This window comes from Rhinoderma darwinii, chromosome 9 (assembly GCF_050947455.1).
Source record: "Rhinoderma darwinii isolate aRhiDar2 chromosome 9, aRhiDar2.hap1, whole genome shotgun sequence".
In the NCBI taxonomy this organism is placed as follows: Eukaryota; Metazoa; Chordata; class Amphibia; order Anura; family Rhinodermatidae; genus Rhinoderma; species Rhinoderma darwinii.
The window spans coordinates 64,703,397-64,726,557 of record NC_134695.1 but is presented as its reverse complement, the minus strand read 5'-3'; the positions used below and the strand labels follow the sequence as shown (position 1 = coordinate 64,726,557).

The 23,161-nt window shown below is 42.4% G+C and overlaps 2 protein-coding genes across 2 annotated transcripts in view; one reads left to right on the top strand and one right to left on the bottom strand.

Annotated features, from left to right (window-relative positions):
- ELF5 (E74 like ETS transcription factor 5) overlaps positions 1–23,161 on the top strand; it is a 145,892-nt gene that overhangs the window by 42,807 nt on the left and 79,924 nt on the right. The gene's annotated exons all lie outside the window — the stretch shown is intronic.
- EHF (ETS homologous factor) lies at positions 343–19,461 on the bottom strand. The gene is made up of 8 exons (XM_075837041.1): positions 19,359–19,461; positions 17,275–17,511; positions 13,349–13,408; positions 12,627–12,686; positions 11,655–11,723; positions 10,730–10,795; positions 6,522–6,717; positions 343–3,788 (listed from the first exon to the last, which is right to left on the bottom strand). Exons 1-8 carry the CDS (start codon positions 19,453–19,455, stop codon positions 3,689–3,691), a joined length of 885 nt encoding a protein of 294 aa, XP_075693156.1. The 5' UTR covers positions 19,456–19,461; the 3' UTR covers positions 343–3,688.

The following is a 23,161-nucleotide window of genomic DNA, read 5'->3' as shown; positions in this document are numbered from 1 at the left end:
TTGAGCCAGAATGGGGAGCTGCTCTATAAGGACGACTACCGCTCTGGCGGACTCAAGCCGTCCATGTATTATTATATGGAAGTGTATGATTCCATTGTAAAATGTAGTATCACGTGGCGGCCATTCAGACTAACTTTAAAGGGGTTGTCCAGGATTAGAAAAACAGGGTGGCTTTCTTCTAAAAACAGCGCCACACCTGTCCACAGGTTGTGTGTGGTATTGCAGCTCTGCCCCATTCACTTCAATGGAGCTGCGCTGTAATACCAGACACAACCCATGGACAGGTGTGGTGCTGTTTTTACAAGAAAGCCACCCTGTTTTTGTAATACTGGACAACCCCTTTCACAAATACATGGCAGCAATCGACAAAAATATTGCCAAAGTGTCTGGGTGCAGACTACGGTGGCTAATTTTACAACGGAGTCATCCATTTTGCACCCTGAACATAATTTTAGCCCTTCAATTTTCTAGAAACTGCTGAAATCACCCTGTCATGGACTATTAGTGTTCGCCAAAATATAGTTCTCCAACTGTTGTAAGACTACAACTCCCAGCATGTCATGACAGCTGCAGACTATCCCTTCTACTGAACGTGAGTAAACTACACCTACAGCTTTTTATATGTGGCTGTCATCCAGCATGCCCCGTGCTACCAGTCTGTCCCAGATTACTAAGGTCCTTAGCTCAGGACCACATTTTTACTGAAATGAGGGTAGAAAAGGACCAAAAACGCATAACAGAAATAGTTCAACCAGCAGCACCCCGATGAATTAAGGGTATGTTCACACTAATTACGGACGTAATTCGGGCGTTTTTGCCCCGAATTACGTCCGAAAAATGCGGCTTGAAAGCGTTGACAAACATCTGTCCATTGAAAGCAATGGGCTGACGTTTGTCTGTTCACACGAGGCGTATATTTACGTGCCGCTGTCAAATGACGGCGCGTAAATAGACGCCCGCGTCAAAGAAGTGTCATGTCACTTCTTGGGGCGTAATTGGAGCAGTTATTCATTGACTCCAATGAAAAGCAGCGCCAGTTACGTCCGTAATGGACGCGGCGTTCAAGCGCCTGCACATGCCGTTACGGCTGAAATTACGGGGATGTTTTATGCCTGGTTTTATGTCTGAAAATATGGCTGCAATACGTCGGCAAACATCTGCCCGTTCATTTGAATGGGTTTGCCGACGTACTGTGCCGACGACCTGTAATTTACGCGTCGTCGTTTGACAGCTGTCAAACGACGACGCGTAAAATGACTGCCTCGTCAAAGAAGTGCAGGACACTTCTTTGGACGTTTTTGGAGCCGTTTTCTCATAGACTCCAATGAAAACAGCTCCAAAAAACGGATGTAAAAAACGGCGCAAAAATGCCGCGAAAAACGCGGCAAAAAACGTCTGAAAATCAGGGGCTGTTTTCCCTTGAAAACTGCTCCGTATTTTCAGACGTTTTTGGTCACTACGTGTGCACATAACCCAACGGAACTTGAGCTGCTACATTTAAGCATTTTCACTACAGCACCCCTACTGGCTAAACATGGCAGAACAGCCTAGTACAATTCTATTTCTTACTCAAGAATAGACTTATTTAGACCAAAGCTAGAAGTAGTGGTCAAAATCATCCCCACATGATTGTCAGTCACTAACGCAGCAAGTCCCATAACCAAAAATATTCTCCAAAGAAGGGGGGTTGATCGCCGGTTTAGTACAGAGATCACGCTACTAAATATCACGTGTAGCCCTCTCTAATATGGGGGGGGGGCGGATACACCTGTATGCAGGAGAGGATAGATCATTTACACCATGACTTCTAGTATTCAGCATATCCTGGACCAACCAACCATGAAAAGCAGGAGAAGCCATATTGTTTGCTAAAAGACAAGTCGACCCAAACATTTTCCAGGGATTCAGCAATGATATCCGACAAAACGCTAAAAATTTCCAAAAATAGCAGCCTCCACCTCTGCCAGGTAACCGGTAAAGTAATAATATTCACAGTCCACTAACCATACATGTATTGAAGCATTTGTACAAGGATATTTTTGGTCCATGTTATATCCATATATTTTTGGCCAAAAATGTGAGACGTACAGTGACCTTGTTACCCAGAGCAGCCATTCACATTATATCTTAAAAAGGGTTGTCTCATCTGAACAGCCCCTTGTATACGCCCTGTCATGGTGACATCATAGGAGGGACTCCCCTGCTCGGGATCCCTATGGGCCAGAGTAGACCGCTGTTCTGGCGGAGTGGACAGGACCATGTATAACATCAATGTCATCCATGTAATAATGCAACATTTCAGGGGAATCTCAATGTGGCGGATCAGTAAGGGGTCACACAGAGCTTCCGCAGATCCCCGGCACTTAGTCGGACCTATGAAGATCAGCTGGAGGCTTATTTCTAAGATGGGGCTGTCCAGATTGGAGAGCCCCTTTAAATCTCGGAAGCTGGTCCCCTATTCATTGCTATCAGCACCAAGGCCAATTTTTTTTCTCTAAGCCTATACAAGCGATTGCGCCGTACATTTACAACATGTAACAATCAGTGTAACATTATTATAATTATCATAGTTATTGCACCCCTTCTCCTTAAAGGGGCCACCCCAAAACACAATTTTAAGACCGATCTCCTAGATAACAATGGTGTGTGTGTGTGTGTGTGTGTGTGTATATGTGTATATATATATATCGTCGTTATGTAAGACATGTCACATGGCCCTGGGTTTTGTTGGACCTTCGTGCCTTTGATACATGATGTATATAAGTAAGTTGGATGGAAAGTTAAAATTAAAAAATGATTGGTCCCAAAAACCCCTTTAAACTTAATATATTGGTATAATGGTTTCATTAAATAAAGCGTATTAATTTTATATTGAAAAGGTATATCCTTTTCAAAATCTCTGCTTGCTGTCAGTGAATGGGGATGAAAATCTATTCTGGTCATGTGAGAGCTGTGATAACTACTGGGCCCTGCACCTGTGTGATCATCACATGATTGGCATAGATTTTCATCCTGTGGACGTAAACCATGATGGTTCTCATTCACTAATAGCAAGCAGAGATCTTTAAAAACATTAGATTGTTGCAAAAAGTTTAACTTTTTACTATATAATAAACTTTATTTGCTGAAACCAAAATATTCCTTTAAAATGTAGCTGCCTAAAGTACATTGCAAAATCTGCCCTCGGTACAAAACTTGACATGGTATATATACAAAAAAGTGGACTCAAGCAATTACATCAGAATAAGGGCGCTCGTGCACGTAGCGGTAGTGTGCGCCGTGTGGCCCAGAACCGCGCAGAAAAATTGCACTTGGCTTTACTGCAAACTGCCGTGCTTTTGCAATAGGATTTTTGGCCCTACAACTTATACAGGTGAAATACATAGATACCACGTGTTTCATCTTTACAAGCCGGGCAGTTTTCCCGCGTGGCACGGTAACGCTACCCTATACGGGCACCCGAATCCAGCCATTCCTGATCTCACATTATTATATCCAATTAATAGAAGTCTCCCAAGAGCTACCAATGCAATGCAGCGAAATCCTATAAAAGTTGCAAGTCACAGAAAACTGTGTACATAATAATTCTCCTGTGTGTAGAGAAATGGCATCACTGGCACCAAGTCTTTGTGTCTTCTTGTGCCCACCATATAAATAAATTAGTCCATGTTTGCAGTCATAATGGGCTTCAGCTGTCGTTCTCCTTCCATCCCCGTGCATTCTTCCCAAACTTATAGACCAGACGTCTCCCATCAACACGCTCCAGGATTTCTCTTTTGTAGTAGTATCTGGCAGGAAAACGGAAAAATGTATTAGTTTATCCCAAATGTTGGTGCCACGCCACCGCCAACTGCTCAGTGTCTCATCCTCCTAAGCGTTTATCTCCGGCTGAGTTCACACGTCGCGGATTTGTCGCAGATTTTGTTCCGAATTTGATGCAGATTGTACTTTTTGGAGTTGCAATGGCTAAAAATCCGTGATAAAAACCTGCGGCAAATCCGCAACGTGTGAACTCTAGGGTTCCAGTTCCAGCTGGTGCTAGAACAAGTTCAAGTGGCAGCTGCATATACGGTAGTTGCAGCTCTCAGGGGAAGGGGTAACATGGACTTTTATTTATGATAAATAAGTCCCCCCGCACCCTATAAATCAGAGAGCATACTCTCTTTTGGATTGTCACAAATAGGGGTCTTTTTTTTTTTTTTTTTACTCCACGACCTAGCCGTTTAACCCCTCAGATGCCAGTCAATGCGGACCCCGGCACCTAAGTGATTTTATAGAAAAAAAATATTATTGGAAGAAAAATATGAAACTACACATACTTGGTATCGTCGCATTCGTAACGACCCATAATATAAAATGGTTTTCTCCTGAATAGTAAATGCCATAAAGTTAGGTTACTAGGTTAGAATAGCGGTTTTCCTCCAAAAATCAGGAATAAAAAGTTGTCCCGCAAAAAACAAGCCCTCATACGGCTCCATTGATGTAAAATGAGAAAATTGCTATGGGTCTTGGAACGCGGCGACACAAATTTTTTTTTGTAAAGTGCAAAAGAAGTAAAACAGAACAAAACTATATACATTTGGTATCGTTATAATTGTAACGACCCGTAGAATAAAGTTCACCTATTTATACTGCGTGATGAACGCCTTAAGAATAAATCCTAAAAAACTATTGCTGTTTTTTGTTCATTCCTTCCCAATAAAAGTTCTTGAATACATTATATGTACCCCAAAACGGTTCCGATGAACTACAACTCGTGCCACAAAATACGCGGTCTCATACAGCTACACCGCTGGAACACAGAGGGAGCAAAATATTTATTAAGTTATGTCACTAAGGGGTTAAACTACACTTAATGAACCTGAGTTATGCGCCAACTATATTTTCTTAAGACATAAATTGAAAATCTACACTAAAAAGAGAAAATTTTTGGAGGGTTTTCCAATTTTAATGTTCTTGTTAGGGGTTTAAAGGGGAATTCCACCTTTAGTTATTTATAAGAGATGTGGCATTGGGGTACACAAGAGAGGATGACCCATAGCAAAGATCAAAATGGGTCCTCCATTATGGTTTTGCCACCCAGGATGGAGGGGCTTGGCATTTTTTTCTCCCCTTTCCTTGGCCCTTGCCCCAATTCCCCACCCACTTCTTTTCTTACAATGTTGTTGGGGAAACTTGCACAGGTTCTCGCCACCCAATAGCAAAGGGGACGCGACTAACCAGGGCTTGGCGCCTCTCTTCAAGACCCCCCCATAGCAACCACATGGTCAGTCTGTACAGTAAGTCTGTCCTTAATTTGTGGGGTTTCTCAGAATCCAGGACGCAGTAGTTCTTTGGAACTGCCATTGATGTCCGTGGAGCTATATTGGCAATATTGAAATTTGAATATATATATATTTTTTCTCCCTTCCCACTACAACTGAATGAATTTTCAGGTGGAGTTGACTTCATTGCTTCATTACTGTCATGACTCTTCAAGGACATGTCGTGGAGTATCAAAGCCAATTCCCTTTGTTGACCTAATGGGAAAACTATGTTGATGAACAAGATTGTAGATGCTAATGGGGGAATATAATGAAATAACCGTTTGGACAGAAGCTACTGCATCGGCATTAGTCATCAGATCGGTCATACTCCTCTACCAGGTGATACTAGGAGTAGATAATTAGCAGGATCACTCATTCTAGTTATGTAACGCTTATCTGACTAATACAGAGAGAAACCATATAAAATATACAAAAGTATTATAGAAAAGTCCCTTTAGTGTACAGACCTGAAGATTAAAGGGGTAGTCTACTACTGGACAACTAATGAACTATCCACCGGATAGGTCATCCGTACATGATCTGTGTCGGTCCGACACCCGGACCCCGCAAGTATTAAGCTGCTCCGGCTGCCTGCGAGCACCGGACGTACATGCCGGATGCAGTTGGCTCCGGCCACTGAGTAGCAGGGAGCTGTCTTACTGCAGCTCTGCTCCTGTTCAAGTGGATAGGAGCAGACCTGCAGTTCGGCGGCACGGCCGCTATGCTATGTATGGAGCCAACTGCTTCCATCTCCATACACAGCATAATGGGCCATAACATCCGGTGCCCGGAGATGACCGGAGCGGCTTAACGGTGCGGGGTCCAGGTGTCGAACCCGCTCTAATGATATACTGCTGACCTATCCGGTGGATAGGTCATCATTTGTTCATTAGTGGACAACCCCTTTAAGGCTGAATTACCACCTGGTTCTCATGACAACATTTCCTGTCTCTGCTCTTCCTTGTTTAGCTTTGTCAGAGATACTCTGTGGTCAAGTGGCACAGTAGCAGTAGGAACCCCGTTCCTTTGGCCACATAGAGATAATGTGGGCTTGTGGTGGACCTCCACATGAAGCTTTTACTCTATTTACTTATTTTGAGTGACCTCATCAGCTGCCATGTGACATCACTAATTCCTTGGGCGTCAATAGAGGGTACTGCATAGGATACCAACCAACCTAAGGCAAGCCTTGTTCTAAGCTCATATCTGTTTTACCTCATAGCACGGCTCAGCTTCTCGTAGGTCATGCTGCTGTTGTTCTTCTTCTTTCCCCATAGTTGTGCCACTGCCTCGGACTTGAGGAACCGGAACACCCCCTCAGAGCGGTCTTCCCACCTTATTAAGCCAGGGTTTTTTTCAGGCGTAAGCAGGATATCTCGAATAAACTCCCAAAGATGCGTCCCACGGGGGTCTGCACAAAGAGACTCATGGTCATTTACATGAAACGGTCTAATAATCAGACTCCTGCCCAATTCCTATCTTTAAAGTTTAAAGGGCATGTCCACCTTTGAACACTATTTTACAGTTTACGTATTGACTGAATCTACTGTGCATAAATAGTTGAGTATCTTTATACATACATTGAATTATTTATCTGGTACTGATCCAGAGTTATAGCCTAGATTATACTCTAGAGCTGCATTCATAATTCTGCAGGCTTCCAAGCACAAATCTCCCTGTATTTCCTGCTGGTATAATGTCTATATACAAACTTCTACTGGTAATTTGCATTCTGGGAAGTGTAATCTTTACACCAAACACTGTAGCTTAATCTGATGTAGGAAACACTTACAGCCCCCTATGCATTATAGGAGCTAAGCTGGTAGGGGTGTGTTTGTCAACAAGCGGGTTCATCGTTTCCAGTAACAATCAGCAGAATTGTGAATGCAGCTCTGGAGTATATTACAGGCTATAACGCAAACTTACCTGTTTATGTAGCTTATATTAGTATGTAAACAGAAAGTAACTACAAAGAGCATCTTTCTCTTTCTCTCTGGAGGACCCATGATTGACACCATTGATGTCCATGAGAAATGTGTAATACTTCATTTCCCCTGTGGTTGCGCTGCAGGAGAATTGAACACTTACTGCCAGGTTCCCACATAGTTTACAGCTGAGGGTCCAAGCAGCGGGACACCCTGTGATATTTTTTAATGGCCCTTTTTACAAAAAAGGGATTGTCCAAAGCGGACAACTCCTTTAAAGTGTCTCCAAACCAGAACTTCCCTTTAGTAATGTGATTCACTGTGGTTCTTCCTGGTGTAACAATTGGCTCACATCTCCCATACTCCTAGTTCTTCAGGCGTATACATGTACGTGTATGCTAAGTTCAAGTGATTTTTTTTGCCGTTAAACACATGTAAGAAATTACGTAATTCGAAAGAAATTCGGAAGCTTCTCAGAGCTCCTGTAGACCTTGAGGGCGACTCTTCTGGCTTTTAGCTAAATCTTCAGCTGCTCCCACCACACATTACAATGGAAGGTCTCCCATAAATCATTAACAAATATTGACAAGAAACGAGTTACCCCGAAGCACTAAACTATCTACTTGAGCAGGTTTACTGTAAAACAACCCTCATTAATGATCAAACATTCAACACTTAGGTCTCCCGTTCTGTCTGCTGGAGAATGAAAGTGAATGAAGTCTAATTCTACAAATCTACGATTCAGTGGGCTGTTCTAATAAGTAGATGTAAGCAATATTAAAGGGGTTTCCCCATAATCATTATTTATCACCTATCCACAGGATAGCTGATAAATATATGATCGGTGGGGGTCCAAATTCTGGGACCCCCTCTAATCACGAGAATGGACTTACCGTGCCGTTCCTGGGAGTCCCATAGGAATGGAGTGGCAGTGCCACCGCTCAATTCGTTTCTATGGGACTGCCAAGCACTATCTTTGGAAGCCTTATAGAAATGAATGGAGTGGTGGCCGAGAATGCGCACTTCCACTCCATTTTCATGGGGCTTCAAGGAACAGCAAGGCAAGCCTGTTCTCGTGATCAGTGGGGGTCCCAGCAGTCAGACCCCCACTGATCATATATTTATCACCTATCCTGTGGGTTGGTGATAAATATTGATTATGGGAAAACCACTTTAATACTTTATAATATACTTTAAAATACTTTAATACCTGCATTAGTATGCATGCCAACAGTACATGGCATACACCGGGTAGAAAGTGCCCCATAGCATAAATAAAATGGACACCCTTCTGGGTGAAACCAAACAAATCCAAACCATGGGCAAAAACAAACCATCACCAACAAACCATGATCAATGAGCCTCCAAGTGCATCCTAGATCAACTAAAGATCAAGACAGCGATCAGATGTAATCTATTGAGAAACCTGCCACTAAGTGGTTATTTTCTCTGCAGCACCACCACAGGTGAAAGGAAGTATTACACAGTTCCCATTGAAAAAGGAGGGGTTGGGTCCTCCAGAGGTGATTTTTGTAGCTGCTTTCAGCTCGGCCAAATTAATAGGGACTGAGAATTCCCAAATAGGTTAGTTGAAAATGTTTTTTTTTCTAAATCAGACCCCTTTATGTTCGAATCTTCACTCATTTGTTTACTTATTAGCTTAGATGTCTTAGATTCTTAGTATGTGCATAATACATATAGGGGGCTGAGGTTTCCAAAGTATAAAGTACATATAGCAGTAACAGAGTTATCAATTGGCATGGTGAAATCACAATGTATTAGTAGTTACGTAGAAAGGTATCTCAACTTATAGAAGTGGTGTAGCTATAAAGAGTGGCAAGAAAGCAGTCACAGCTGGGTCACCCCATAGGCCCCTAAAACCCCATAATAGAACAGCAGAATCACTACTCTACTGTAGATCGTATAGGGCATGATGTCATCATGACATATGGTGGAGGTTGCTGCCTGTTAGGTGATGGACCCGGGTAAAGCTGCACAAGAACTTCAAGCTATAACCTCTCTGGACAACTCATGAATGTGCAATGACATCCTTGCTGAATCTATATCTATCATGGATTGTGCCAGAATGTTGAAATTAACCTGGAGCAAAGTGGAAATACCTGTATGTTAGTTTTATGTACAAACTTGTACAAGACATTGTGCTACTGGCATCATAGCTGCCAAATCATTTCTAAAGACAAATTGCTGCTCCTTCAAAACCTCAATATAACTAGTACCGGAGCCTATAGGAAAAATCTGCATGGCGCCATAAGCCCTTCCCATGAATAAAGCCACGCCCTTATGCAAATTAATAGCATGAAATCATGCACCATACAATGTCAATACTCCACTGAGATATCACACAGCCCTGACCCTGAGGAGCAGCAAGGCCTTTTGTGCTTTAGTCTAGGACTCAATGGAGATGGTCGCGCTTATAACTTTAAGGTTTTATGTGACTTTAAATTTATTAAAAAATATGTTTACTTTTTACGATAAAGCTTCTAAGAATCTTCTATACGTAGAAGCTGTATCTTTCCCAACCAGCCAAATCCGTCAGTGAAGGGAACTATGACGACAGATCCTCTTTAAATGAGTTGTATTAGATTAGAAAAAATAGGGTTTACTTTTCTGCAGGAACAGTGCCACGCATGACAATAGACTGTTTGGAATTGCAGATGAGCCCTATTAAAGTACGCTGCAATACCAAACATGAACAGTAGTGGTGCTGTTTTTAATTAAAAAAGCAGAAAGGGGGATTTAAAGGGGTTGTCCAGGATTACAAAAACATGGCTGGCTTTTTCCACAACCGCACCGCACATATTCATGGGTTGTCTGGCATTGCAGCTAGGCTCCATTAAAGTAGATGGGGTAAAGCTGCAATACCACACACAACCAGTGGAGAAGTGTGGCTCTATTTTTATTTTATTTTTATTTTTTTAAAGAAAGCAGCCATGCTTTTTTTTAATCCTGGACAACTCCGTTAGATCTATAGCTATTGTTTAAAAATAAAATCTTATACAAAAGCAATGCAGAAGCAAAAAAAAAAACTACATGCAGCAATAATACAATAACCAAGAAATTCTTCGGGAGCCCTATTCGCATTTGCAATGAATTATTAGTGGTTTTATGTAGAATTGTAGGAAAATATAAGGTATACGAACTGATAGAAAGGTGTAGCTATAAGGGGTACAGAGAAAGCAGTCCACTTGGGGTCTTGCTTAGATCATTACATTATACAAGATAAGTCACTTGCTCCTGATCGATCGGCCGGACTAGTTAAAAATTATCAGGATTCGCCTGTTTACAGTAGAGATTACGTTATCTGTTTAGATTACTGCCCCCTAGTTGGGAAATATCTAGAAAAAGGTCAAAGAATTGTGAACAATTCAGCATGGTGCACGGTTCATTTCACCTATAAGTGGGTACCCTGCCCCCGTATCATGGGCACACCTGATAAACCACCCTGTATAAATGATTGGCTGATTAACAATCACTTACTGTGTTTCTTCGTGCTGGCTCTCTGGGGATGGTCCTGAGATTTCTTCACGTCAGATTCTGCATAGGCTGCGCAAACAAAAAATAGTATTGTTGTCCAATGAGTCGGTCTGTGCCAGCAATGGTGTAATACTGACTGTTGAAATTTTTATATAGAAGACAAAGGGTCATTTCAGGCCTGTGTGGCAATACAGTGCACTAAACCTGTACTGTTCTCACACACTCAGTAGGAGCTAGAGCAGCATTATTGTTTCAGGAGTAAACAGAAGGTTCAAGGTGTGAAATTTTTGGTGGCTCTTTTTGGATAAGAGCTGTAAATAATGAAGTGGCAAAAAAATAATATTGACTGACAGTAGTTCTATGCTTCAAAAAGTTGAAGGGTAAAGAAGGTGATGAACAGAAACAAAATGAATGAGACTATAAGGGTGTGTTCACACGAGGGCGTCCGTAACGGCTGAAATTACGGGGATGTTTTCAGGAGAAAACATCCCCGTAATTTCAGCCGTAACGGCATGTGCAGGCGCTTGAACGCCGCATCCAATACGGACGTAATTGGCGCTGCTTTTCATTGGAGTCAATGAATAACGTCTCCAATTACGCCCCAAGAAGTGACAGGTCACTTCTTTGATGCGGCGTCTATTTACGCGCCGTCATTTGACAGCGGCGTGTAAATATACGCCTCGTGTGAACAGACAAACGTCAGCCCATTGCTTTCAAGCCGCATTTTTCGGACGTAATTCGGGGCAAAAACGCCCGAATTACGACCGTAATTAGTGTGTGTGAACATACCCTTACAGAAGTGATGGGCACGTCAAGCAGAAGGTAGAACATTCCGGATAAACACGGTTTATATGGTGCCAGGAGGCCAAGTCTACATGGTGGAATAATATAATAACTTGAGTTATTTCAAAAAGACTAAAGATATTACCTGTGTTATAGTGATTAGCTGTAGCCGCAGATAGTTGATTCCGACAGAATGCTTTACTATCGTATAAGTCTAGAGGACAAAATGGAGACAAATTTATCATGTGCTCACGGTGAAAGCACCCACTTAAAAGATGTAAAGATTACTACTACCAAAGGTCCATCTTTGCAGCCATTTTTTTTTACAATTGCTGCAATAATAAATAATAAATGAAGCAACTTTGCAAATATTTTAATTCAAAATCTCCAAATTATTTTATGTATACATCTACTATGGAAACCTATGCGCTTCCATGGTATCAGACTACGAACAAACCCTGTGTAGTCTGAACCTGCACTCGTGCTCTCATCCAGCTGCCCCTACTTCTTGCTAATCTACCAAATATATGTCAGTACGAAGTTGACAGATTAAATAGTGTATGACTGCGGAATCGGACTGCACAAGGCATGTTTGTTGTCTGTTACCATGGAAACGCATAAGTCTCCATAGGAGCTAAAGACACAAAACGATAGTTTTTTTTTTAAGACTATTCGAAAAGTTACTTAATTTTTCATGTCATAGCATTGGAATAATAAAAAAGAATAATTGGTTGAAAAGGTGGACCTTTCCTTTAAGAATAATTGCTACATATGTGATACTAAAAACTGACCAAGTATTTGACCAATGGACATTTGCTCCATCAAATTTTTTCTGCCCCAAAAAGTACATGTGGGGCAATGCAAAGTTTATTCCATGATACAGATTATTTTCCAATATCTATTCATGCTTGCCCCTTTCCTGACAAGCTTTCCAATCAATAAATTTAAAAAGATCATTGGATTTGGAGGGAATCCTCACATCTCTGGCCATCTTTATATAGGAACGCTCCAGGCCTTGGTGATGTCACTTGTAGCTCCCAGGTTGACGGCATAAAACGTCTTTCTTCATATTTTAAGATCACACAGGCAGAAAATACAGCAACTGACCATCACTTACCATCATAGCTGTTCTCATATAAAAATGTATCTTCTTTCCAAGGAGCAATAGGACCGGGATCTAGGAAAGACACAACTTATATTAGTGAACGAGTCATTCAACAACTGCCATGACGGTGACATTTACTCCTAGAAGGAATTAATGTTACATCCCGGAGGCCAATGATTTTATTTTAGGAGTAGCTAACCAAATTAGTGCAATACAGAACTAAACAAGGACATAGGGGGCCCAATTCCTATTGTCATCTATGATAATTTTGCATTACACAGGTATTTTTCTTTTTGATGTTCTTTGAATCCCTGTGCTATTCTGCGCCCGGCAATAGGCATAAGACAGTGAATTTTTTCCTGGAGTGTTCCTTTAAGTTAGAACAACCAGCAACTTCACTATTAGGGCATATGGACGTCATTGAGATGTACCCGTAACAAAAATTGTGACTCTCCCTGGCGTTCTTGTATCCAGCATGTAATACTACATTTCTCCTGTAGGGGACGTGTATTGCCAGCAATAGAAATGGGGGCTTCAGAAGCCAGACCCGGGGCAATAAATTGATCACTAGGTCGGCTACATTTGGAAAAGTGGTTGTTTTGATGAGATACCCCAATAATCGCATTCTCTGGGTGCATTAACAACTATCATTACTTGTATGGCCGCAAACACTTTCTCTGTAGAATATGCAAATTTATGGTAATGTGGGAGATGAATACAAATATTAATAATACCTGTTTGCTCTGTTTTAATAACGACATTTAGTGACTGGAGAACCTGGCTTCCATATTGACCTATAAAAATAAATGCATTGAGAATGGAGAAGTCTGAGCCACATTCTATAACAATTACAGATTTGATGTGGATTCTAATATGTAATTACTGAATATGGATGAAACATTGCTTAAAGGGGTCACCCAGTCTTATGTATATAAATCTTCATCAATGTATAATGTAAAGTTCAGTAACTTTCTAATATACTGTGTGTTTCAATTCCACACCATTGTCAAGACCTCTGCTTGCTCTCAATAAATGGGAACATTTTTATTTAGTTGCAGGGGCTGGAACTAATACTTGTTAGCTAATAGCTAACAAGTATACTCCTAGCTAATTGTTTGCTACAGTTGTATCCAGTGAGCTGAACAGCTTAGTCTCCAGGCTACTACATTTTACCTGCACTGATACATTGTAGCAACTATCAGAATAGGAGAGAAATTTGTGCTCACAGAAGATTGCTTAAATTGAATATAATTGTAGCAAACTCTACCCTGATGTGAGAAGTATTAAAAGGTTTTTATCCTTTCACTAAACAATAATGTTCTTATTCACTGACAGAAAGCAGAGGTCTTGAAAATGGGGAGGAATTGATACACAAAGTAAATAGTAAGTTGCTAAAGTTTCCATTATATAAAGAATTCTGCTTTTACTCCCAGTGATCAGCTGTAATTTGTGGGGAAGGACTGATCAAGTGTTCAAGTAACCTGCAGCGCCACCACATGGGGATGTAAGCATTACACAGTTCCTATTGAAATCAGTAGACTGTCTGTGTAATGCATGGACATGCCGGGTCCTCCAGAGTGAGAGACGCTCTTTGTAGCCACTCTCTGCTTAAAATTATTCATGGAGGTCACAAATAAGGGGTCCTCCTTTATTAACGCAGAATTAACCTAAAAGGGTAACAACCACGTTAAAGAGGTTGTCCAGGCACAAATAACTGATGACCTAACCACAGGATAGGTCATCGGTAAATGATCGTGGGGTTCCGACACCCTGACCCCGGGACTGATCAGCTGCTACGGCTGCTTCCAGGCGCCAAATGTTATGCAGGGTATGAAGTATTCGGCGCCGGAAGCAGTTGGCTCCAACTACTGCATAGTGGCCGTGCTGCAAACTGCAGCTCTGCTCCTATTCACGGCCGCTATTCAGTGATCGGAACCATATGCTTCCAGTATGGACAATCCGGTGCCCGGAGGCAGCCGGAGCAGCTGATTGGTGCGGAGTGCGGGTATCTGACCCCCACCGATCATATACTGATGACCTATCCTGTGGATAGGTCATAAGTTGTGCCTGGACAACCCCTTTATACTTTATTTATGGAAGACTAGACAGCCCCTCATTAGTTACCCCTGATGCTTGGTTGGCTGCCATACATTACAGCACATCCGGGTACCACGTAAGTCATATACTGATAGAAATTCCTTGTCATGAAGGAACTCTGACATGTGGTGATTAGTCTGGCAACTGGCAAGCAACTTTTTGTTATGTTGCACATTGCCAAGAAGGAAGTTTACCAAAACAGTGTAGGAGTAATGCCAAAATATAAGGCAGAGCTCTGAGGAATAAGGAAATGAAGAATAAACATTAATAGGATTTATGGTGCTAAAGAATTTATTGTTCTTTGAGGGCTTATTTAGACGAACGTTTAATACGTCCGTGCAACGCGGGTGATTTTCACGCGCCTCGCACGGACCTATGTTCGTCTATGGGGCAGTGCAGACAGTCAGTGATTTTTGCGCAGCGTGTCCGCTGCATGAAACGCACTACATGTCTTATATTTGTGCGTTGTTTGTGCATCACGCATCAATTGAAGTCAATGGGTGCGGGAAAGTCACGCACAGCACACGGAAGCACTTCCGTGGGACGCGCGTGATTCGCGCAACAGCAGTAAAAACTATGAATGAAAACAGAAAAACACCACGTGCTTTTCTGTTTACAAACATACATACAGTGTCAGAATGATGGCGGCTGCGCGAAAAGCACGCAGCCGCGCACCGTATGATGCTGACACATGGAGCAGTTAAGTACCTTTTGCGCGCGCAAAATGCCGTGTTTTTTGCGCACGAAAAACGCACACGCTCATGTAAATCTGGCCTGAGTTTGTGATCCCAAATTAAGGGCTCGTCCACACGCTGTGGATTTGCTGTGTTTTTTTCCGTCCGGAACTGCGGACGAAAAGAAAGAAGCAGAATTACAGTAGCAGCAAAGTGGATGCGGTGTAACAAATCTCACCCACGCGCTGCGTAATATTTCCGACCAGAAAGTGACCCGCGGTGCGTATTTTTCGTACCACAGCATGTCATTTCCTGCTGCGGAGAGTGGACAGAATTGCTACGTTTTTCAGAGGAGACGTCACCATCTCCCAACATTGTGAAAAACGCAGCAAAATACGCACCATTTTCTGCCGTAAAAAATGCTGCAAATGTTGCGTTTTTGCTGCAGCGGAATGTCTGCAACTTTCAACGGGATTTGTGCAGAAATTTTCTGCAGCAGGTCCGTTGTGTGGACAAGTCCTAAAAGGTAGAGCAGCAAGAAATGTATTTTTTGCGCTAGTCTGGTGCTATTGACTATTAAAGGGTAATCTTTTATAAGAAATGTTTTATTGCTTCAATGTCTCTAGAAAAACAACAAGCAAAAAAAACCAAAACTTATCTATTAAAATATCTTACCGTTTTGTATATACAGCTCCTATGCAGAACTGTGTCTATGGTTACAGAATATAGTCATACTCCCTTCAATCTGTACCCTTGGTAACATTTTGATAGGTGCACAGATGGAAGAGAGTGACTGCAGGAGAAGACTACATAGGTTTTGTTTGTAGTCTGTAACCATGGAGACACATAGGTCTGCATAGGAGCTTTATACAAAACAATATAATTTTAATCAAAGCGATTTGCGAAGTTGATTCATTTTTTATTTTAGATGCATTGGAACAATAAAAAAAAAGTTTGCAAAGGTGTACACACCGTAAGGGTCTTGCCACATATTTGCTTTGACTCATTATTAGTAGTGGTAAATTTAATGCGGTGATGCCAGGGCACTATTTTAAAGGCGAGCAAATTGTGGCTTAAAAAAAGTGTCCGGTCTCTTTATACGACCATTTGGACACGGTGTCTGAGCCGCTGATAATGTTGTAGGTCTTTTGGTATGATGACCACTTGCTTTGGTGCAATCATGACATGTGCCCACTGTAAGCAATCAGCGCTCCCCCGTAGAGGAAAGCGGCTGATTACAGAGAGAGCTAGTGTTAGGCATATAATATATAAAAGGTGGGGGATGGAGCCGGGAGAGGATCTGCAGGAGTGAGCCAACCCTACTACAGATATATGGTCGGGTGACCAACTGGCTCTGCATTGAGAACCGCATATGTGGTGAGGGTGGAGAGAAATGGGGGTATATTATAAATAACACTAGAGGTTGTTGGGGAGGTAGGGAGACCAGGCATCTAAATGAATTATTGTCCATTCAACTGCGATCATGATGAACTTCAGGAACCCAGAGAGGTGGGCACATTCTGAAACCCTGCACCAAGAGAGCTTGTCCCACCCGTGAGCTTGGGCACTGAGACACTGGACATCAGGCATTGGGGCACTGGGACCACTGTGCACTGGGTCAACAGACCAGAGAACACCAGGAACTGAGGCACCAAGCATCATTCAGGACGTAAAGAATCATCAAAAAAAACCATACGTGAAGTTGGGAGTTGACTTCGGGGCAGTGGCAGATGTAGGTCACTAGACCACGTAGCGCTACTGCTCAATTATAATCCTACAGACATGAAAAGATTGTGGTAAACTCCACTTGAACCACCATATCAGGTGAGGAGAGGACATCTAGCATTACTGTCCATATATACATGTTACAATATGATCTGGGGTCTCACCATGCCACTTGAGATTTTGCACGTTGCTGTACAAGATGTGTCCCGCCACGCCTGCCGCTTGCGTGAAGTCCTGAAGGGTCATACTGCACAGACGTTCCCCAGTGATGTCAAACTCTTGGAAAGGGATACAATTGGCATCCAACTGGTTGGTGTCCACGAACTGTTGCAGCCACTCCCAGACCTGAAACTTAGTCCAGTACTGAGGATGTGTGTCATGCCACTGACCCGAGAAGAATCCTGCAGACAGCCGAGACACAGAACATGTCACGCACTACACAAGTACACGGACTCTTGGCAAGGGTTGAAGATTTTATAGAAGCAGCTGGCACCGTAAAAATTGGAAACATTTAACTTTGTTTGTGAAGGGAGTAGAACCACCACTTCATGTCAATTATTATTCAGTTTATTAATTGCTTCCTGCCGGAGAGACACTTGTCATTTTTCCTCATACGATGAACAACTTTTTTCCATTGCTTATTAGAATACAATTGCTAGGTAATTATGCATTGTGGACACTCATGTTCTCTATTGGGACAAATGGAAGTCATAGAGGGAGATACATGCTCTGGAAGACTTAGCGTGACCATGTATATCATGGTTGGCCACTTATTTAAATTTTCTTCATGTAATACCACATTTCTCCTGAAGTGGTCGCTGCAGCAGGATTGTGCATTTTCCCTCTATCTGATTGCTAAGCGTTTCAGTTGATCGCCAGCAGGACTTCCTTTAGGGAAGGAGTTATCACATTTTTAAAGTTAGGGTAACTAAACTTTTAAAAAACTTTTGGCGTGGCATAGTGACATTTCAGAAGTTTTGATTGGTGGGGGTCAGAGCACGAAGACCCCCACCGATTGCTAAAACAAAGTGGCAGGAGCGATCGGGTGAGTGTTCTGCCTCTTTGTTTCTGATCGGCTTATCTCGGAGCTGTGTACAGGCTGAATAGAAAATTTAGGAGTAAACTGTTCGCTTGGCTCGAAAATCCGATCAGAAACTCATTTTAGGAATCGGTGGGTGTCTTGGTGCTCGGACCCCCACCAATAACTTCTGAAACGTCACTATGACGTCAAAACATTTTTTAGGGCTAGTTCACACTGTTTTGGCGCAGTTTTTGATACGGAAACTGCGCCAAAAAACTGCCAAAATTGGCTCCCATTGTTTTCAATGGGAGGTGGTGTTTTTCTCCCGCCCATGGGGGAAAAAAAAGCGTCATGCTCTTTCTTCCCACGGTTCCGTCTCTGATCTCCCGTTAAAATCAAAGGTAGGCAGAGAAAGTGTTTTTCACTGCATTTTCGCCCATACGCCCAACGCCGTAAAAAGCGCGGAAAAAAAATTTCTGAAGGAATTTTGAGGCCAATTTTTCTGCCTGCAAAAAACTCTGTGTGAACATGGTCTTAAGGTTTAGTTAAGAGAAAGCGCAGCCATATTGGTTGTCAGTTTTACCCCCACCTGCTGAGAAGTGGTTGTCCAGGATTAGAAAAACATGGCTGCTTTCTTCCAGAAACAGCACCACACCCACAGGTTGTGAGTGGTATTGCACCTCAGACTTAGTCATCTCCACGGAACTGAGCTGCAATACCAGACACAACCAATGGACGGGTGTGGCACTGTTTCTGAAATAAAGCTGCCATGATTTCCTAATCCTGGACAAACTATTCTACTCAACCAATATGGCTGCACTTCCTAAATACAACAAAGATGAAACGAACCTAAGAACCAACATGGACCCAACTTGAACAATGTCCTGGATGCCAAAAAGCACAAACTGCTCTGGATGCCTTTTTATAGTGCCCATTAGAATTGTTAGATTAATCCTCCCATGAAAGAGTAAAAACTATGGGAAGACTTCTGGAAGAATTGTCCTGATTTGAAATAAATTGAGACCCAAGTAGGGACTTAATATGGGACTATAAAGTAATTCTGGAAAGCACCAAGTTCAAACACCAACCTGTGGCTCCCAACTTTTCCAAAACTACAATTCCCAGCATGCCCTGGCATCAGATCATGATGGAAGTTGTAGTTTTAGAACACCTGGAAAGTCTCAGGTTGGAGATCACTGCTCTAGATTCTTAGGAATACTTTCTTACCATCACATGTGGGGTAGGGACCAGTCCAGGCCGGCTGGTGGGAGTGGGAGTTGGCACTTGGGTTAATATTCATAATGTTGCTTCCTTGTAAAATCATGATCTGCAGTAAGAAAATTAATGACAATTAGAGAAATATTGTTACAGACGACAAATCCACTTTTGACTGCACGTCCGGTGTAATGTGAACGTGTCCAGTATTCAAGTCATTAGGGTAAACTAGCAATAGTGTCGGAGGATGCAAACATTTACTTAAAATTTGAGAAAATGCTGCAATTTGCACCAAATTTTTTCAATTTGGCACACGCCATGTGCTTCACTTTTTTGACACATGTTGCATAACAAATCTCCCGCACTGGGTCCATATCCAAATAGATTGGTTTTTTTTGGAAGTATCTTAATCACTGTCCATTTGTCACTTAAAAATTGTGTTCAAGGGTGGACATTTACTTTGTTTTAATATAAATAAGTACAAAATGTGGTGCCGATTAACTTCTCAGTATATCTTTATATTAATCCAAGATCAGTTTTTCTAATCCAGAGTTCCAAACCCAAAGCACAGACTTGGAGCTAAAAAATACAATTCTGTCTGCCTATTGTCGCCACTAGTGGGAGCGTAGGAGCTTACTGCATACTGTTATTATTTAGTTCATATATAATAGTATTCAGTAAGCTCCGTAGCTCCCTTTAGTGGTGGCTGACGGCATTATTTCTGAATTTAATTAAAGGGGTTATGTGGGGACCAAAAATTTATGACTCACCACATGACCGGCCCCGCTGTACTCTGTAATCTATGTACTACTGCTTGCACATAGACTATAGCGGGGCCGGTCACATGACGAAGAGTGGTATAGTCATAAAAGAAGGCTGTGCAACTAGACATCCGGTCTCCCGGCAGCTCTATAATAATCAATGAAAATCTGAAACAGCGCGACGGGGGACCGGAATGTATATTAGCGAGTGTATCACATACTGCACGGACTACACTGCTAATAATGTTTGGTCTTAATAAGCCTTTAAGCCTAAGGAGGGAACTTGGTGCCCGGATCAGAAAAATGTCGTTGCATATATTAAAAGATTAATCGGTACAGAACTTTGAGCCTAAAAATTACATTAAAATGTGTACAATTTTGATTAATTTTATAATTACTTAGAATGGACCACTGCTTAGAATGGTGTGTCTTAGATTAGGGGAAAGGGTCTGCTTTTTTTTTTTCCGGGAACAGCGCCACTCTTGTCCATAGGCCGTGACTGGTATTGCAGTTCAGTCACATTTACTTGAAATGGGGAGGAGAGTGGTGCTGTTTCTAAGGAAAAGAAACCATCTTTTTTTCTAATCTAAAATAATTTTTTTGTAAGTAGTCTCTAGAAAACCTGTAAAATCCTTTCACTTTCAATATAATCAGGTCAAGGTTCACAACCCGCCTGAAGCTTGTGTTTTCCTAAGGGGATCAATAGCAAGTCACATGCACTGGGGATCAGTTTACAGCTTGGAGATAAGCAGCAATTCTGACTTGTGGCATAGGAAATAAGCAATAAAATGCTGGTAACTGTCCGCCCGTGGGATGAACAGAAAACGTGACACACATAGAGCTCTGTGTAGGCTGCAAATCCACATTAATATATTATAATAGTACAAGGACGACGGATACTGAACATGGAGAAACCTCAGAGTATTCCATAACTTCCATTCGTTTCAATGGAAATGATCAGGACCCCCCTCATTTTCAGGACCAGTGGAGGTCCCATTGGCTGGATCTCCACCGATAACACTATTATGACATCAGATTGCCGTATCCTAAAAATGTTTTAGTGGAAAACCTCTAATTTATTACTATCCTGCCCAAAAACCCTGATTCAGTGGCTCTCCATTTGTTGCAAGACTACAACTCTCAGCATGCCTTGACAGCGTGACGCTCTCCAGCCGTATCAAAACTAGAACTCTCAGCATGCCCTGACAGTGTGTGTCTCTCCAGCTGTAAGGCCCCATACACGCGACCGTAGATTTCGTCCGGAATTACGGACCAATTCATTTCTAAGGCTATGTTCACACGGATTATTTTCAGCCGTTTTTCAGGCTGTAAACGCCCCGAAAAACGTCTGAAAATACGGAAGCTAAACGCCTCCAAACATCTGCCCATTGATTTCTATTGGGAAAACTGCGTTTTGTTCCAACGGGGCGTATTTTTTAAAAACGCCCCGTAGAAAGAAGTGCATGTCATTTCTTGAGCCATTTTTTGAGCCGTTTTTCATTGGGTCAATAGAAAAACGGCTCCAAAAACGGCCGCAAAAACACATTAAAAAAAACGCTAAAAATCAGAGGCTGTTTTCCCTTGAAAACCGCTCCGTATTTTACAGCCGTTTTGCGTGTGAACATAGCCTAAGGCCAACTGACACCTTCCCGTATATTTACGGGAAGGCGTCCGTGCCGTAGAAAGCCTCCACAAAAGATAGGACCTCCTATTTTTTCGGTTTTTACAGACTGTGCTCCCATACTTTGTATGAGCGTACGACCCGCAAATGTGTGCGGTTGTCCACGGCCGGCCGTGCCTGTAATGTGCACGGTCATGTGCAGGGGGCCATACAGAACTATAAATCTCAGCATACCTTGATAGCGTGAGGCTCTCCAGCCGTATCATGTACAAAAATTTAGCAATTACCCTCATTACTAACGTTCAGTCTAGATAGAGGGAACCACACAGGGTGTACAGCAGTATCAAAACTGCAACACTTCGCATGCCCTGACCGTCCGTGGCTCTCTAACTGTAGCAAAACTACTACTCCCAGCATGCCACTACAACTGGAGAGCCACAGGACACCACTGCTTAGGGCTACGCTGAGATGGTGTGATTGTCTGTACAATAATTTCATTGGGCTTTTCCCATTTACTGTACATGCAGTCACCGAATCCCCAGCCTGACCCTAGGCAGCTGCCTGATTTGCCAAAAGGTAAAAAATCTGCTTGGAACTGTTGGATAAAATCCAATGTCATTGGGTAGACATAATGTGGGGGGGGGGGGGATTCATATAAATTGGCACATGGTGACTTGTTTTGATCTCTACTGTGACGGCCGTTACCCCTTATAATGTGCTGCACTCCATGTTATATATGGGGAGCTGTTTGGTAGGGTATGGCTCTGCAGTTATGGTCTCCGTACAAGGGTTTATTCACATGAACGTCGGGAAACTCGGACGTGAAAAACGGCCAATTTGCACGTCCGAGTTGCCCCCGTCCGGGACTGGTTTTCAAGGATCCCCAAAGACTTGAGTCTATGGAGGGATCCGTTAAAACTGAAGAAAATAGGACAGGTTCTATTTTTCAACGGACCCTTCAAACGGCCTGTTGAAACAACGGCCTTGTGAACGGCCCCATTGGAATACATGCGTCCGTGTGAATAAGCCCTCAGGCAAATACCGGGGCTCAATGGGCTACAGAGGTAAACCTGTCAAGCCGAGGGTGGCGGAGACAGGGACCACCATGGGCCTACAAGCAACTGGAGCCTCGGTGACTACATGTAACTTTCTGATATAATGTTTATGGTTGTAAATTGAACCCATGAGCATTCATACCGGTTCTATAAATCTACCTTGGTGTACCGAGTGTAAGAGTCACATATCTTAAGCTGCCAAGCAACGCGCTTCATGAGCTTTACACAATAGCTGCCGGCCCTGCCTCCAGTCTATAGAAGTCATACAATGTTTGACATGGAACGCAGTAATGACCCCATAACACAACATACTCCAGTCTGTCAGATCAATAAGCCTCTTGTTTTCTTGCTGACAACCAATCCAGGACAAAAATAAAG